Below are 18,641 nucleotides of genomic sequence, written 5' to 3'. Positions count from 1 at the left end.
GAATCAAAGCTAGGGAAGTCCTTTCTGCCCTTCAAGAATGTAAGGATAAGAGACATGACATTTCTGATATAGCCACGTTTGAAAACCTAGATAAACCTTTGCTTCTTTCTAAAAGAAACCTAGGGAAATTTGATTATAGAAAGTTGTAAAATGTATACAAGTGAAGGACTGGATAAAAGGCTGTAGTACAGCTCTTGAATAGTATAATAGTAAAAATTAAGTATATAACTGAGTGTGGTAGTGCCTGCCTTTAATCCTAGCTCTTGGGTAGGCAGAGCCCAGTAGATCTCTGTGAGTTCTGATTTACATCCTAGTCTATCTCTAACTCACAAGCTCCAAGCAGCCAGAGTTACTAAGGGAGACTGTCTCAAAAATGTAGGAGTTAATTGGTTTTAAAAAGCATAACTGCTAACCTATGCACCAAATACATAACTTCAGGGATGAGAAAAGGAGAAAGTAGATTGAATGGTATACTTGACTGCTGCTTTAAAAGTCAAAGGTAACAAAACAAAAGTTAAAAGGCAGACAGAGTCCACACAGCAAGATTAACCCATGTGAGCAGTGTCTTAGAAACAGTCATTAAGTCAGAACTTCCCAAAGACTGGCAGACTGACAACAGATGTCAGAACAACAGCAACTGAATCCCGAAAGCACTGGAATAATCTGTCCAAGAAAATGAATTTTCAACAGTATTTCTAATTTTCTCTCCGCCACAGCCCTTTAAATTCAGCATATATGAAACCTCAAAATTATTTTCTATTGCACTAGGACCTAGTGTGATACATTGCCGTGCCTATTAAGACTAAATGTCTTCTTTACCGGCCCTTACCTGAGTCATCAGCCATTGACTTTCCTTCTAACTTCAGGAACACCTCATTCAGGGTTGTCATGGAAACACCATAATCCTCAATGCCTTGGTTAGAACATCTATCAAGATCCCAGTAAAGGTCTAAAAGTAGGAACAAAAAAGTAGATTATGGTATCATTTAGAATGACGCCATTAATGATATCTTTCAAAAATGAGAAAATATTGATAACAAACCATAAGTGCTTCTATCATAAACTGATGGATATCAGTGCTTATTCATAAAACCTATCTGTACACTATATTAGTTCCCGTGGTTTCTTTAGCATCAGTGCGAAGCACAAACCTTTATGCTTCTATACTTAGAAAATGCCACAGTTTTTTTTTTAAATGGATGGATGTGTTTAACATTTTTAAATTTAAGAGCCTGGAGAGATGATTCGGTGCTTAAAAGTGTTTTCTGCTCTTGTAGAGGTCCCAAGTTCTGTTCCTAGGACCCACAGGACAGCTCACAAACACCTCTAACTCCAGGTCTTGCGGGGGGGGGGGGGGGGGGGGGTTAACACCCTCTCCTGGCTTCCAGGGGCATCATGCACAAACACTGTACACAGGAATACATGCAGGCAAAATATTCAAACACCTTAACAATATGTTAAATTATTTTTAATTTCAAACTTTTATGTGGTGTGTGTGTGTGTGTGTGTGTGTTTCATCATGGACACCAGAAAACATCTCCTGTAGCTGGAGCTACAACAAATTGTGAGCTCCTTGATATACGTGCTATGATGTGAACCTGGATTCCCTAGCAGAGTTAACACGAACTCTTAATAACTGAGCCTTTCTCCAACTTCTTTTATTCTGTTTTAAATTCTCTTGTGTGAGTGTTTAATTCTAAACTCTGATTACAGAATAGTATCCAGAAAATAAATATTTATCATTTTAGGTTAAGATTAGTTTTTTAAAAAGCTGTAATAACAAATGCATAAACAGCAGATGTATACAGAAATAAATAATTTTCATGAACTCCTTGTGAAGTGGAGAAATGGAGAAAAGGACAGTGTGCCCGGAATATGTGGTGTGTCTTTGTGTTTTCCCAACCGCTTATATGTTCTCGTCCCACCCACCCCGTCTTCTTTCTCTTTCCTTCCTCCTTTTCCTTCTAAATCCACTATGAGAATTACACAGAAATGCTGAAATAGGGTACATCTATGTGAACAATTAGCAGGCCATTTTGAGAATTTTTAATTGATTTGGGGAACTTAAGCTATCTTAATTATATAATAAAGGAAAATGCATTTTAAGAGACTCCCTGTCTCTTAAATTCACTGTCCAGCCTTTATTTAAATAATTTGACCCTTTAGAATGCATTTTAAGAAACAATGGAACAAACTGAGATGTTCGGTCTTTGTGAAGATTTCTGTCTTCATAATGAGATGCACCTCAGATGTACTGTGTGTACATCTAAGATGGAAACCATGTCCCTGCTTCCAAGATGAGTTCATTCCTTCCCCTTTTCAATATATAAAATCTTACTCATTATTTGAGGACTCCATACATGCACACATGTATTTCAATTATATTTACTCCCTGGCTCTCCCCACCAACTCCTCCCAACTACATGTGGTACTCTAATTGTGTCTGTTTAATATGTGTCATGATTAAATGATCCTTAAAAAGAAAGAACACTACCATTTCTGGGATTCTGACTGAAGGATGAATCATGATTTGAAAGACAGCCTCTATTCTTTTTCTCTTCTGGTCACATATTCTACTTATTGATTATCTTAGAGCTGGGGAAGCACCACAGCAATCACATGTCAGACATGGTCCATCTATACATTATCAATGTCTAACATTTTAACAATAGGCTTAAATGTTTTGCGTGATCATTTAACCATCAGAGCAAACTCACAAAGCTTCCGACTGCCTTTTCCTTGGTACAAGTGAGAAAGCTGAATCCCAGAGGGCCTTGCAACTTGTTCAGGATTACCTGGAAACTTGTTTGTCCTTTCCAGAGGCAAGATGTAGACAAGTCGTTCTTCACTTTGTGCAGTCAGCCTGGCGTCAGGAATGTGCTTTTTGACCAGGGACGTTATACTCTCTGGGTCACATGCTTCATTCAAATGCAAACTGACATTTAGAAAGAGTGAGATAAAGTTATTTTTTCTAACAATTTCTTCTGCAGTATGTTTGCTACGTCATGAATATTTATGAGACAAAAATGTGTAATTTACAGAAAGGAACTAGATGCAATGATTCTGACATAGTCCAAACCTAATCTGTGCAACAACAGCAGAGGAACCAGGAAGAAGGAAGGTTAGATTCTGTGGATTGCTGTCTAGATGTAGTTGAGGGCAATCACAAGCTAAGGTGAGAGCCTGTGATTGGGCAGTGGAAAGGGAAGATGGGCTGAGAATTATAGAGATAAGGACAGAGAGACAAGGGAAGGAGAGGAAGAAACAAGATGGAACCTATAGGAGAGGAAGAGGAGCCAGACCCACACAGTCTGGAGAGCCATAAGTATTGGGGATTTCTTAGATGGATGATTAAATAATAATTAGAGTATGTCTGTCCCATCTAGCTGTGTAGCTTGTGTTTATTTCAATTGAGTTTTGAGTTCATTGTGTGGGCATTTTGTGGGTTGAGAATTTACTAATATAAATCTGACTGATAAATTATAAGCCTCTAGAGTTTTGATTTTACTGGTTTTCTGGGGTTTGTGACTGCTAACCACAGGGGTGGATGGCTGGGAATGTGAGCAAAATCTGCAGCAAGAAAACTGCGAGATGGACGGTCACTGCATGGCATTAGCCATGGAGGCGGCAAGATTGCGGGCCAGAGAGTAGCCGGGTATAGCAAGAGATTTAATTATGAATTCTCTCTTTTCCCCCCAGCAATTCATGAGCCCTGTGAATGCTTGAACTTGGTGAAAGCAAGAAGGTGATCATCTGTACACATGAACAGCACAGTATTGACATCATATTATGAAGGCCCCTGAGCCCAGGCAAGCTGGTCGCCATCTCTGAGACTCCGATCCTTATCTACGAGATAAAGCAATATGCAATTCTCAAATCAACCTTAAGAGATTGAGTAAATCCATACTTATGAGATGGTGTGGGGTCTTTCATGAAGTAAACTCTCAATGCATGCTAGGTAACTATATCATTTTGTGAAAAATGTATTCAACTAATGGTTGAACTCTTTGATAATAGTATATGTACTTCTTTATGAAATTTGGAATTTTTTAGAAACAACATTGTTAGTCATATCCACTGAGATGTATGGAGGTGACAGAGTGGTACAAATTATCACCCTTCACTGATTACAGAAACCTAAAGTTAATTTGAATACTGTTCTGTGAAGAAATTTTAGCCCCTCCCCTAAAATAGCTTGTGCTAATACAAAGCAAGAGAATTTCAGAAAAAGTGGGAAAGAAGGAAGCTATGTTGCTTCAATTAAAGTACTCTGTACCCTGTCAAGTGCTCATTTCCTTACCATTATTTAAAAAACAATAGCTACTATTACTGCTGTTTTACAAATGAAGTTACTAAAGCCCAAATTAATTCATTAAGCCCAATTTGAATTAGTGCGTTTTAGATTCCAGCACAGAGGATATCCATTAAGGTTAACTTAGTGTTCAGAAACGGCCTCCAAGAACAGATAAGGGGGCCGGAGCAATGGCTCAGCAGTTCAGAGCAAATTGCTGGTCTTCTGGGAAATGTGGGTTGGGTTCTGAGCACGTTCTTCTGGCCACTCACATCCACCCAAAACTCTAGCTCTGGGTATCTGATGCTCTGTTCTAGTCTGTGTGAATACCATACACATATGTACATGCCCACACAGAGAAATATACATATACATGATAAGGTTTGTACTCAGTTGAGCATGATGAAGGCAGATGAAACAGATATCCTCCACAAGACAGAAACAAGACAACTACAAAGGTCCACACAGAGACTCCCCTAGAGAGCAATGAGTTGTACCTTTTAATTGGAGGGAAATGATTTAATCCACTTGTGACTAATGCTGGCACTGTGGGTTTGGTGAGCTTAAGAAGTCAAAGAAAGTAATAGTGTTGTCTATTAAATCTCCAGGATGATGAGATTAAAAAAAAAAAAATTAAGATTTACAGCCATCATGTGATTATCCTGAAATGAAAGAGACCTAAGAGGAAGGTGGCAAAAATGAAGTCAGGGAGAACAGGGAGTATTGAAATCATCTAGATGAACAGAAATCCACTATGGAATAGGATGAGAGAAAGGGTCAAGATGCCAAGAAATTACTCTCAGTTTCTTTACACCTACATGGAGGCTTAGATTTTCAGTGTCTTTGACTTTGTGTATCTTCTGTCTTGCTAAGTGCATGTGTAGTTAGTTCTAGCATGTCCATTGGAGCCAACTTTATACTTGTAGGTCTATCTTGACCTGATACGGACGGCACCTGTCACCAGTGTGCCTGCCACGCATCTGTCTCCAGCCCTGAGAGCTGTACCTTAGATGATAGCCAATGCCCCATTTCTTCTTCAGGAACAGAGAAGAGCCCGCACACCTCAGTCTCCCATTGGAGAGAAACACCTTCCTGTCTAGTTGGGAAGAACCAAAAGTTAAATTGTACTAGTGATTCTTTCAGTATTCATAAATGTGAAAATCAAACCCCACAAACCAAGGATGCTGTAGAAACATGCTGCATACTAACTCTGAGACTTTCTCAGCACTCTGAGAACAGAAATGATGAGTGAGGCTTGCTTATTCTCTGCATATTTAGGAATGCTAAGCATCTATGTACACAGTGTCTTTCAAGCTTACATCTATCCACATGGACTAAACCATGAGACGATATCGTATGTTTTACAGCCTTCACCTCTCTGTGATAGGATCAGAATGCTTCCACAGGACAAAGCATTGGGAACACAGAGATTGAAGCAGATAAGAGATATTCTGCTGAGTTGGTTGTGGCTGTCACTTGTGAGATGTGTCTAAGGAGCCTACTTGTAACCCATTGTTAAGTCCTACTTTCTCACTATGAAACACAAACGAAAACATAGTTACCAGCCAGGATATCAGCTTCATCCATGAACTGAGTACTAAAGACAATTACTCTGTCTAGTCGTCTCTCTCTCAGTAGGTTCCATATTCGATGCCTGGAGAGTGGATCCAACCCAGCGGTTGGTTCATCCAGTAGCAAAACCTGAACAGCAGAGCAAACGTTACAGGACTGTTGATTCCTCTGGAGCAAGATGATTCTAAAAAAATACTGTAGTTCTAAAAGTAGTGGTATTTGTATGTAAAAGTTTTTTTAATTTATCATTTGCAAATCTATCCAATATGATAGCTTCTGAGTCTCTGATTGGATTTCACGAGTGGTTCTTATTCCCTTACCTGGGGGTCTCCTAAAATGGCGATCCCAAAAGTCAGTTTCCTCTTTTGTCCACCACTTAAATTCTGAGCAAGAACATCTTGAATATTTTCCATTTCTAAGTCCCGTAAAACTTGTTGTACCTATAGAAATGAGGAACATTCAGCATAAAACCCAAGATATTTGTACTTTTATTGAGACCATGTCTCTCTTTGTAGCCCAGGCTAGTTTGAACGTTAGCAATATTCCTGCCTCAGCCTCCCAAGCGCTGTGATCACAGGCATGATCCACCGCGATTTCCTTACCTTTGAAACAGTTTTCTCTCTTTATAAAGAGCTTTTGGGCCTAACTTTAAACAACGAAAATGTCCAGACTCACAAGCACATTTGACATTTTCTAGGTGACCAATTTCACTTTCATTGTTACAAAGCAGTGGATTTGTTCACATACCTCCTGCTCCACTTCGTGTGGCAGAATTCCCTTTATCTTGGCAAAAAGCCGGAGGTTTTCTCTCACAGTGAGAAAACCAAACTGTACGTTGGATTGTGGACAAACTCCAGTGAGCTTGATGACAGCGTCGGAGTCCTCCATCTCTGAAACTGTGTGGTTATAAATGGTAACAGAGCCTACACAGAGAAAGTCAAGGATCACCATCGGGACAAGGACAAGGTGTGAATTATGTAAATCACAGCATTCGCTCAAGCAGGTGAAGTGTTTGTTTTACAGCTTGGAAGCATTTGTTATTATTCAGCAGTTTAGGGGATTCCTGGATCCTGATCCCCTAAATGGACAGCTTGTCTGGCCTCAGTGGGGGAGGCTGTGCCTGGTCCCACAGCAACTTGATGTTGGGGGTGAGTATAGTAGGGGGACAATGACACCCAGCGAGGGGGCTTTCCCTTCTCAAAAGAGATGGAGAAGGTGAACTTGGGGGAGAACTTGAATTAGGAGGTGCAGGGAGAAGAGGGGTTGCTGATATTGACAAGTAAAGTGAATAAATTTCTACATTAAAAAAAAAAGTGAGTTTCAGGTTAAGTACAAATCCTTGCCTCTAAGAATAAGGTGCAGGCAATATGAAGAGACTTAAAACTTCCAGCATAGATGGGAAAGGAGTTCCCAATGCCCCACCTCAAGCTGACAGGCTAATAGCTTCTGTGAGAAGCAAAATTACTTCGCTTGTGTGTGAAGGGCATGGCTATTGGTAAGTTGCCTGTGCCCCAGAGGATAAACACACACACACACACACACACACACATGTGCATATGAACAAGACTACTTGGATTTATGAGTTACTATATTTTAAAAATAAAATAAAATACATGGAACATAAAGAGACAGAGAGGGAGAGAGAGAGAGAGAGAGAGAGAGAGAGAGAGAGAGAGAGAGGTTGAGTGGGACTGGGAGGTGCTGGGGGGGCAGAAGTGTGGAATGGATGTGTCCCAGATACACTGTGCACTTATATGAAACTCTTAAAAATAAAAAATGTTTTTAAGATAAAAAAAATAGTTTAAAACAAAAGGATGGAGAAGGAATTGAGGAAGACCTTGCAACTTTTGCACCTACTCATCCAGGAAGGCTCACTAACATGTATCTATATACCACAGAGAGAGAGAGAGACAGAGACAGAGACAGAGACAGAGACAGAGACAGAGAGACAGAGAGAGAGAGACAGAGACAGAAAGAGAGAGACAGAGACAGACAGAGAGAGAAACAGAGAGAAAGACAGAGTGAGACAGAGTTCAAAAGAGGGAGAGATTTAGAACATCTAATCTAGCAGAAATGTCAATTAATAACTGAATAATTATAAAGTCACTTATATCAAGCACATTTTCACAAATGTATACAATTATATAAAAATAGCTTAAACTTATAAAAAAAATTTTCAATCGCCATACAAAGACATTGGCTCAGTGGATAAGAGCACTAGCTGCTCTTCTGAAGGTCCCGAATTCAATTCCCAGCAACCACAGATGGCTCACAACCATCTGTAATGTGATCTGACACCCTCTTCTGGTGTGTCTGAAGACAGCTACAGTGTACCATATAAATAAAAAATCTTTTTAAAAAAACAACATAAAAATAGCGCCTACTGTTGGGGAAATATGTCATATAATTCAATACATGCACACATTGTGTAAAGCTTATGAAAAACTCCAGGGTGGTTCTTTTTGTTTTGTTTTGTTTGTCTTAATAACATGATGCACCAAGTTAACTGGGGGAAAGCACAGATTATTCATTTGCCTTTGAGTTTGTCTTTGGATAAGTGTCCTCTTACCTGTAGTAGGGGGTGACAGTCCACTGAGTATATTTATCAGGGTGGTTTTCCCAGCTCCACTATGACCAAGGAGGGCAGTGATCTGGCCTTCATATATGTCAAATCCCAGACCTGACATGGTTTCAAAGATAATACTTTCAGTACTTGAATAGCCATTTTATAGTCTCCACAGTTGATAATTTCTCACTGCATAGATGTGTGTGAGTACTAATCTTCAAAAACAAGAGCAACCTTAAAAATCTATCTGTAATCCCTCATCTTTATTCCTATTGAAGTTTTACAACAGTCTCTAAATCATATACCCAGGTTAAATTCAATACTATTTATTACCTCTCAAGGCTTCTACTTTTCCATGCTTTCCTGAATATTCTTTTTTGAGATTTTTGATCCTGCAAAAAAGAAAAAAGATATGTTTCAAGGAAATTGCAGCGATGCGGGGAGGCCTGATGAAACCTAGAGGTTCTTCGTTTTTGCACAGGAACTGTCAGAAGCATCCTGGGCATCCTGAGAGAGGCAGCATCTCTGCCCATTCTACCTCAACAGAGCGTAAGTGGCAGGAGTAGCCAGTGTGTGGATACAAGCCTGTGCAGACAGGGAGAGGTGACCAGAGAGAAAACCTGGAGATAAAATCAACAGTGGAAGATTGCACAGAGTAGGTGAAGGAAACCACATCAGATCAAAAGGACTGGTGCTTTGGAGTCAAGATACCCTGAGTGAGGTCCTATCTATGTCATTTACATGGAGCTCCTGTACAAATGTGCAACTCACAGAGTCCACGACTTCAGTAATAAAGCAAGAATGGCGACACTAATTACAATGTAGGGTTGACTCCTAAGAAAACAAATTATTGTAAAACCCGGGGTGCTTAAAGTTTCCAAAAAGGAGGAAAAGAGAAGGAAATGATGAGACCAGTTTAAAGCTCCATAGAATTGATGCATGGTGACGCATGTTGATGCATGGTGACGCATGTTGATGCATGGTGACACATGTTGATGCATGGTGACGCATGTTGATGCATGGTGACGCATGTTGATGCATGGTGATGCATGGTGACACATGGTGACACATGTTGATGCATGGTGACGCATGGTAACACATGATGACGCATGCCCATGATCCCAGCACTCGGAATCAGGCAGGACGTGTGGAAGTCTGAGGCTAGCCTGGAATACATCCTTGTGTTCTAGGCCAGACTGCCTTCTAAAGTAGCATTCTGTCTTTAAGAAAATATAAAAGCACACGGAAGACTTTCAATGGGATGCAGGTCTACGATGTTGTAAGACCCTGTGCAGTCTACCTGCATTAATTTCCTACAATATCAACGATGTATTGATTGATATTGTAGTATCAGGTATCAGCAACAAAGTATCAGGTTCATTATAGACAAAATTTGAGCAAAGATAAGGATCCTTGGGATGTGTAGCTGTTTGGAAGTCAAAGCATTGACCATAGCGCAGGCATAGCTTCAGGAGAGGTGATGCTAGGCATTAGTGCCTTGCAATCTCATCATCTCTTCCCACCTTTCTGGGGTGTCTCTAACCCCCCTTTAAACATCACTTGTGTTTGTGTTTTCCTCTTACCCACCAAGAAGGGAAAAGAAAAGAGACAAAGTTGATTCTACAGAACGAGGATGCAAATAGGGGAGTGGCACTCCTGTCTATCATTAAGAGAACATTGGAGCAAAATACAAAGAGAAAACTCAAGGAAGATGGTGAGGAACATCGAACTGAAGTCTTTTGTTCACAGTTTGACAGCGGTTGACAGTTGTTACTGTGACAAACGATACCAGTAAGTGTAAATACAGGAGATGGGATAAAAGACTGTGGTATCTAGAATGAGAGCATCACTTTGTAAGAACAGTGGTCTGGGAGGAGGTGGGTGTGGAGGAGCTCAGAAGGAAATCTTTGTACAACAGCATCTGACCTGTAGGTGTCTGTTCTGGGTCTGCTCTCTATTGTATGTACTTCCATTTGACGGATTTGTTACCTGATAGCTTCTTTCCCCTGGAATTCTGGAGACACTGGCTCCAACGAGTCACTCAGTGAAGGATCAGAATCTATTTCATCCTCAAGGACCACATGATTAGCTCCTCTGTGTTGAAACCAGTAAGATGACTTCAGGAAAAACAATGGAGACCTTTGATGTCCGTACTTACCTACACGGACAGGAGATGAGTAAAAATCAGGTCAGTTGCCCCTACAAGGAGGGCATGCCATTTAGCTAAGCATGCCAGATCTACTTCTTAGACTCTCAACCAGATCCCACGTTATTTCTTTAGGTAGCACCACACAATGTGGTATTTCCAACATGAGAAAAAAGCAGCATAGTAAAATAAAAGAAAAGGTCCTCAAGCCAGAGTCTTGAGAGGAACTTAAAAAAGTCTATTAAGTCCAAAATGAATGGATAAATGTGGTACTTATAAAGTTAAAATATCACTCAGCTATTAAAAAATGAATTTGCAGATAAACAGATAGAACTGGAAAAATTATACCCATCAAGGTTGTTCAAACCCAGAAAGACAAATGCCCTGTGTTCTTTCTCAGCTGCAGAGCCTCGCTTCAAATCTTTTGTTTCTTCTTTTTTTGTTAGCTTAAAATATTTTAATTTTTGTACATATGTCAAAAATGTCATCATATTCTGACACTGACCTCATACAGGATAGTAAAAAAAAAAAAAAATCTTTTGTTTCTTGAGTTTAACTTGGAACAAAACTGAAGCCAAGATATTAGAAAGGGGTGGGGCTTGGGGAAATATTAAGGGAGGAGACTGGTAGATTAGAAGTTAAATTGAGTGTATCAGAATGGAATGCTGAGGTAGAAGGATTTAGGCGGGGACGATCATTGGGAACATAGGAGAGATGGAGAGTGAGGTGGGACCAATCCAAGGAAGGGGGAGGAAAAGCGACATAGAAGCCTGCTGTCTCACAACCCAACTTAACAATGATATAAGTAGAAGGGTTAGAGAACCCTCATATAAAAGGAGAGGGGAGGGGAATGCAGGAGGTCAAAGGATTAAAAGGGATGGGGATGGGAGACTGGGGGAAGATAGGGAAGAAATGAGTTAGTTAATGGAAGCTAAGGATTTACGAAGGCGCCCTAGGAAAACCCACTAGTTAGTAAGCTAACCTCAGGTGTTAAAATGGAATCACCACCACGTGTGGGTGAGCAATGTCACACTGTAAGACAAGGTGTTAAGGTTTGTATGTGCTCGCCCAGGGAGTGGCACTTTTAGAAGGTATGCCCTTGTTGGAGTAGGTGTGCCACTGTGGGTATGGGCATGAAGGCCCTTATCCTAGCTCCCTGGAAGTCAGTCTTTCAATAGCTGACTTCAGATGAAGGTGTAGAACTCTCAGCTCCTCCTAAACCATGCCTGCCTGGATGATAATGGACTGAACCTCTGAACCTGTAAGCCAGCTCCAATTAAATGTTGTCCTTACAAGAGTTGCCTTGGTCATGGTGTCTGTTCACAGCAGTAAAACCCTAACTAAGACACAAGGGTTATGAAATTAATATTGCAATACAAGGTATAAGATAGCTCCTAATATGCTATTGGTCGGAGATTTTTAAAAGGGGGGATGTGGAACATTGCCATTGTCTTTGGATACCCATTCTAACTATATGGTAAGACCCTACTGCCTGAGACACCACATACTTGGCCTAAAGGACATAGAGAAATTAATAACCAGCTACTCAGGGATCTGTCTTTCTACTGGCTGACTTCCATAGGGCCAGCAGATACAATGCAGGTTTCAGACAGAGAAAAGACATCTAAAGCCTTTCTTAGCACTGAAACTTGTGTGTTACAATACTAAAAAGCCAAGCAAGGTGTTCCTATGGCAATAGTGGCACAGCTATTAGCAGGTAAATAACTAATTTAATATTGGATTTGAGGTCTGCTCTGCAGGAGTGAGTTTCATGCCAGGTACTGGGATCTTGGTCAAAAGCCCAGGGTGGGGAAGTTCATGCCTCCCTAGGGAAGATCTTGCTATTGTTATTTTGCAAAATGGCCATGCTGTCAAGTCATCTTCTAAATACTTAACATTTATAGTCATTGTCTTAGTTAGGGCTTCAACGATTATGATACCATGACCAAAAGTAACTTGGAGAGGAATGAATTCACTTCACCTTACAACTTTGAAGTTCACCACTGAGGGAAGTTAGGGCAAGAACCGAGATAAGGCAGGAACCTAGAGATGAAAACTCAAGAAGCCATGGAAGAGTGAAGCTAGTTGGCAGGCTTGCTTTCCATGGCTCCTCAACCTGTTTCCTACTCAAAACCAAGGATACACTGCCTGTTAGGATTCTAAGCTCCACCCCACACTTACCTGGCAACAGCCAGATATGCCCCTCCCCACCATTACCTGGCAACAGCCAGGTAGGCCTAGCCTACTATAAAGGAGGTTACTCACCCCCTTCTCTCTCAACTCTCTCTTACATCTCTCACTCTCAGTTTCTCTCTTGCCCCTCTTGGGCTCTCCTCCCCTCCGCCCTCTCTCCATGTGGTCATGGCCTGCCTCTGCTTCTCTACTCTCTCTCTCTCTCTCTCTCTCTCTCTCTCTCTCTCTCTCTCTCTCTCTCTGCCTTTCTCTGCCTCCACTTCCACTTTAACTCCCATCCCATGCCCTGAATAAACTCTATTCTATACTATGCCGGTGTGTGTCTGGTCCCTCGGAAAAAGGAATGCCTTGTCCTGGGCCTACTGAGGCACCCCCTTCCCCCACACCACCGTATATTATATTCTCTAGCCTCTTTCTCTTTTTATGATCACAGCACTGCCCACAGTTTATCAAGCTGACATAAAAGTATCCAAAACACCCATAAACCTGGACTGCTCTCAGTCTTCATCAGAATTTGAAGTTGAAGCAGTCAGTGAATAACTGGCCAAAGTGTTGACAGTAAGAGGCCAGATGTTCAGCTGTAAACGGAGCATCTACATTAATGCCACCATCACCAAGGCTTAGGAAGCATTGTGGAAGAAGAGGGAGAAAGACTGTATGTGTTAAAGGGTAGAGAAGAGTGCTGTGAGTGCTGTACTGTCTTCTATACTTGAGGTGACTGCTGCAGTCGTGAACTAAAAGCAGCTGTGATTATCTGCATATGACCTATTCAAGATCAAGCCATCGAAGAACATCGGATGGCGGAGAAGCATCTTAAAAAATGCTCAACTTCATTGGTCATTAGGGAAATGCAAATCAAAACAACCCTGAGATTTCACCTTACACCAGTCAGAATGGCTAAGATTAAAAATTCCAGAGACAGCAGGTGTTGGAGAGGGTGCGGAGAAAGAGGAACACTCCTCCACTGCTAGTGGGGTTGCAAATTGGTACAACCACTCTGGAAATCAGTCTGGCGGTTCCTCCGAAAACTGGGCACCTCACTTCCAGAAGATCCTGCTATACCACTCCTGGGCATATACCCAGAGGATTCCCCACCATGTAATAAGGATACATGCTCTACTATGTTCATAGCAGCCCTATTTATAATTGCCAGATGCTGGAAAGAACCCAGGTATCCCTCAACAGAAGAGTGGATGCAAAAAATGTGGTATATCTACACAATGGAGTACTATTCAGCCATTAGAAACAATGAATTCATGAAATTCTTAGGCAAATGGATAGACCTAGAGAACATCATACTAAGTGAGGTAACCCAGACTCAAAAGATGAATCATGGTATGCACTCACTAATAAGTGGTTATTAACCTAGAAACCTGGATTACCCAAAACATAATCTACACATCAAATGAGGTACAAGAAGAAAGGAAGAGTGGCCCCTTGTTCTGGAAAGACTCAATGAAGCAGTATTCAGCAAAACCAGAACGGGGAAGTGGGAAGGGGTGGGTGGGAGGACAGGGGGAGAGAAGGGGGCTTACGGGATTTTTTGGGAGGGGGGGCTAGGAAAGGGGAAATCATTTGAAATGTAAATGAAAAATATACCGAATAAAAAAAATTAAAAAAAAAAAAAAAAAAGATCAAGCCAGTCAAAATGCTGGCTTCCCTGGGACAGAGGAGCTCCAGGCCCTGTCCGTTACTGTGGAGTGTGCCCTTCGCCCAGCCTTCTGCAGGCTAAATAGACCTTAAGTGTTTGCCACAGTTGCACCTTAATGACCCAGGCGGAGTCGATTTGCTTAGCAACTCAATCCAGTGGAAACAAAGGATGGGTAGGTGGGATCTCCCTATGTAAATGAGGTGCTGACTGTTAAACTTTGAACCTTGATCAGAAACCTTTGTCTTGGCTTCATCCTTCTCCCCTGTCCTGTTTTCATTTCCAGCCTCTCTTTCAGGTAACTCAGTTCATCCCTGGCTGCTGGATGGCTACAGTGGAGATATTGTCAGCGCGTAGTTGCTCAGAAATGGAGATTCATCTCTTATAGAGAAGCAGTTGATCACTGATTAGTTCCTCAAACTCCAGTGGATAGCCCCACACACAGACACATATGGACCTTACTAAGTGGAATTAACATTTGTTTGTTTTTTTTAAAGGTGGAGGGAAAGCACTTTTAAGGGATATGGCAGAAGTCGGAAGGGCAATGGAGAGTGGAGATAACCATGTTTCACTGAATACATGTATGGAATTCTCAAAAATAATTTTTAAAGTAATAGAATGCTATGTTATTTTAGAAATTTCCAAAAGAAAAATTCTATACCATTTATATTCAATATGTTGTCGACCAGGTTCTCAACCTGTCAATTGCAAACCATTTGGAGGATGGGGGCGTCAAACAATCCTTTCACAAGGGTCACCTAAGACCTCCAGTAATATCATATATTTACATTATGATTCATAACAGCAGAAAATTGCAGTTATGAAATAGAAACAAAAATGACATTATAGTTGGGAGTCACCACAACATGAGGAATTATATTAAAGGGTCGCAGCATTAGGGAGGTTGAAAAGCACTGTCATAGTTGCTTTAAGTAAATGCAGGTAATAAAAATGTCTGAAATTCTGCTACTTACTGAGTGTAATTTTGTCAAAATATAATGCCAGTGCCAAATAGAGAAGAGAATCCAAAACCAGCATGAACAGGGTGGCCACGATCAGGTACGAGTTGTCTGGAGAGTGCAGATTTACATTAGAATTCACGTCGTAGTCCAAATGTATAAGCTGAAAAAGAGATGCATAGAATTCTTAAGGGATTAATGTAGTTTTAAGGATAATTATGGTCTTGGTTCTGCTAGACACCAAGGGAAAGATAAATGAGACACACTGTGTTTCTCTATACAGCTCATGCCTATTGCTGTTCATGGCTGCTACTTATCTAATTACAAACTACAGATGGTAGGTAAATTTCCTTAGAAGAAGTCAAAATGCCAGGAAGGTGGTGTTTGAGACCCATCCAAAACAAAAAATCCATTGGGATTAAGAGGTATAAACAGGGAAGGTGTTCTAGAGTTGTTATAATTTTATAATATAAATTATAGTTGACCGGTTATATTATAATTATGCAGTTATATTATAATTTTTAAAATTCCATCTCAGAGTGAAAAGTGGAGAAATGAAAGTCTCTAAGGAGAGGGAATTCATGTATGGTACAGGAAATCTAGCCTACTATCCAGGGCTGGTGAGGTCAAGGATCTTAGAAGAACTACTGCCACTTCCCTAAATCAGCACAGTTCCCAACTACATTCTAAACACTCATCCTTATCCCCAAATTAAGAGCAGGTCTCTCTTCTCATCAAAGCTGCTTTGCTTTGTGAAAACTATTATAGAAAGCTGCAATTGGTCAAAATGTAAAGAACAGCTGAGAAGGCTGGGCTCTCCTGATGAATGGATACACTTATGACACAGCCTCTGAGCCTATAGTTCAAGAAATAGAAGAGAGGGAAGAAAGATGTTAAGAGTCAGGAATGGAAAACTACCGGGAGACGTGTCTCCAAGAAACTATGCTCTTCATAGCTCAACAATGTGCCTGAATAAAAGCTGAAAAGAACACTGATAGACACACTGATGCAGGAAAGGGAAAATCTCACAGGGTCCCACCCCCGACAAAGAACTACAGACAACCAAGACTGAGAGACAAATAATTAGTCTTCCCAAAGAATGAGACCCTACTTGGTGATCCAATATCAAGTGGTCAGCCCTGAAATCACTAAAAGGATTGAGTGTGTATTTATATATTTATACGTGTCTGTCTGTCTGTCTGTCTGTCTGTCTGTCTGTCTCTCTCTCTCTCTCTCTCTCTCTCTGTGTGTGTGTGTGTGTGTGTGTGTGTGTGTGTGTGTGTGTGTGTGTGCCAAAAAGGACATGAATTTGAAGGGGGATGATAGAGATGTGGAGGAAAGCCATGAAAGGAGTGGAGAAGGAACATAAATGGGACATATGATGCAGCTATATTATAAGTTTTTCAAAAAGTTTAGCTGGGTGGTGGTGGTGCACACCTTTAATCCCAGCACTCAGAAGGCCAAGACATGCAGATCTCTGTGAGTTCAAAGCCAGCTCCACACAGAAACCCTGTCTTGGAAAAAAACAAAAACAATAAAAATAAAAATAAATAAAACAAAATTTAATTAAATTTAATGTAAAAGAAAATAAACATGCTGGGAGAGAAAAATAAATATGTCTCTTATCCTGTAAACTTCTCTATCCCTTAAACTTGTTTTTACAAACATGGGAGAGAAATGCTACTGTTTAGTGTATACTGTATAAATCATTGACGGAATCTATCTTGAGTGTCGTGTACAGAAATAAAATTGTAGGACAGCAAAAACAGCTCAGCTGGTAAAAGTGCCTGAGTTTGATCCCCATAGCCCTCGTGGTGGAAGCAGAGAACTGATATCTGTCACATTGTCCTCAGACCTCCATGCAAACATTGTCATGACATACCTTTGCATGTGCACGTATGCACATGTAGTGGCAGACAGACAGACAGACAGACAGACAGACAAGTTTTAACAAAATGAAACAAAGCAGTTTCCACCCTTCTTACCTGGGCCATTCCAGTTGTAAAGGCAAAGGGGCTGAGAAAACACAAGGTCCATTCCATAAAGGCAGGAAGGTGTTTGTATAAAGCTGTGAACCCCAGACTTCCCCAGAAGACGGTGAGGAGGAAGACAGCCAAGCCAGTAAGAAACGGTTTCTTTAACAACACACTCATGAGGAAAGATAAAGTTATCTGAAAGGAGAAAAAAATAAATGAACTAGTATAGTGGTCTGAGCATCACTAGTACAGTAAAAGGAATTTCACATTTGGATAAGTGTCATCCACAGATTCACGGGTTACAGTCTCCAACCTGAGGCTCTACTGAGAAGTGGGACTTTGTGGAAGTTTTCCTGTCATTGGATGCCTATCCTTAAAGGGGATTATAAAAGCCCAGCCCCTTCCTCTTTTTTGACATCCTGGTCATGATGTAAGCAGATTTGATCTACTACAAGCTGGTGACACAATAAGCTGCCCAGACATAGGACAAAGCAACAGGGTCAACCAACCCTGCGCTCCAAAACTATGGGGTCGAGAGAGAAGAAGCAAGACCCTTTTCTTGTGTTAGCTGATTATTTCTGGCATTTGTTATAGGGACTGAAAGCTGACCAGCACAGTATTTGGAAGGCATATCTCTGATTTTCAATTGCATGCTATAAGTAAATTCTGCACAGAACAGAAAAGGCATAAACATAGTCAGTGATATAATGATTGGAGGGAAGGAGGGAGGGAGGGAGGGAAAGAGGGGGAGAACTCACCAACTTACCAAAGACAAGCCATAAAGGAGAAACAGAAGGAACACCACCATGAAACCAGTTAAGACGACAACTTGGGCAGATTTCACAATAAGAGACATCAAAGTAGCCACGACAAGGATAAAGCCAGCATACATCAGACCCCAGGAAAGCCTGGCCGAGAAACACAGGGTTAGTGTAGATGCTATTACTTGGCCACTCTATTCATTCCCTTACTAAGCAAATGTGTGATTTACCAAGAGTCTTTCTTAAAAGAGCGATCCCTAACTAAACAGAAAACTTACTCACCTTAAAGCTCATATTCTGTAGAGCAAGGAAGGTCATAAACGAGTAAATGTGTGCAATAAATAGCTCCCCTAATTAATGTTAATTTTCACTCTAATAACCTGGAGTCATCTGAAGGGAGAAGGAGCAGCTGTGGCATTGCCTAGATCAGGTTGGTCTGTGAGGAATGGTACTATTGAATGTTGCGGAATGGCCCAGCCCACACTGGGTGGCAACATTCCTTAGGCAGGTAAGTGGTCCTGGCTAAGCA

The 18,641-nt window shown here is 40.9% G+C and overlaps 1 protein-coding gene across 4 annotated transcripts in view; it reads right to left on the bottom strand.

Moving 5' to 3' along the window:
- LOC127693645 (ATP-binding cassette sub-family A member 9) overlaps positions 1-18,641 on the bottom strand; it is a 76,407-nt gene that overhangs the window by 45,971 nt on the left and 11,795 nt on the right. For all 4 annotated transcript variants that reach the window (XR_007979730.1, XM_052194651.1, XM_052194649.1 and 1 more), the window contains 12 exons: positions 18,118-18,259; positions 17,361-17,546; positions 15,391-15,538; positions 10,419-10,587; positions 8,763-8,821; positions 8,433-8,543; positions 6,611-6,786; positions 6,184-6,303; positions 5,854-5,992; positions 5,297-5,387; positions 2,796-2,935; positions 830-949 (listed from right to left, as the gene is read on the bottom strand). Coding sequence is in view for 3 of the 4 variants with exons in the window: in XM_052194651.1 (XP_052050611.1) it covers positions 830-949; positions 2,796-2,935; positions 5,297-5,387; positions 5,854-5,992; positions 6,184-6,303; positions 6,611-6,786; positions 8,433-8,543; positions 8,763-8,821; positions 10,419-10,587; positions 15,391-15,538; positions 17,361-17,546; positions 18,118-18,259 (1,601 nt within the window). In the remaining variant the exon portion in view is untranslated. The remainder of the gene's footprint in view (positions 1-829; positions 950-2,795; positions 2,936-5,296; positions 5,388-5,853; positions 5,993-6,183; positions 6,304-6,610; positions 6,787-8,432; positions 8,544-8,762; positions 8,822-10,418; positions 10,588-15,390; positions 15,539-17,360; positions 17,547-18,117; positions 18,260-18,641) is intronic.

This window comes from Apodemus sylvaticus, chromosome 10, assembly GCF_947179515.1.
Source record: "Apodemus sylvaticus chromosome 10, mApoSyl1.1, whole genome shotgun sequence".
Lineage (NCBI taxonomy): Eukaryota > Metazoa > Chordata > Mammalia > Rodentia > Muridae > Apodemus > Apodemus sylvaticus.
Note: the sequence above shows the minus strand (reverse complement) of the source record. Positions and strands in the feature narration are given on the sequence as shown.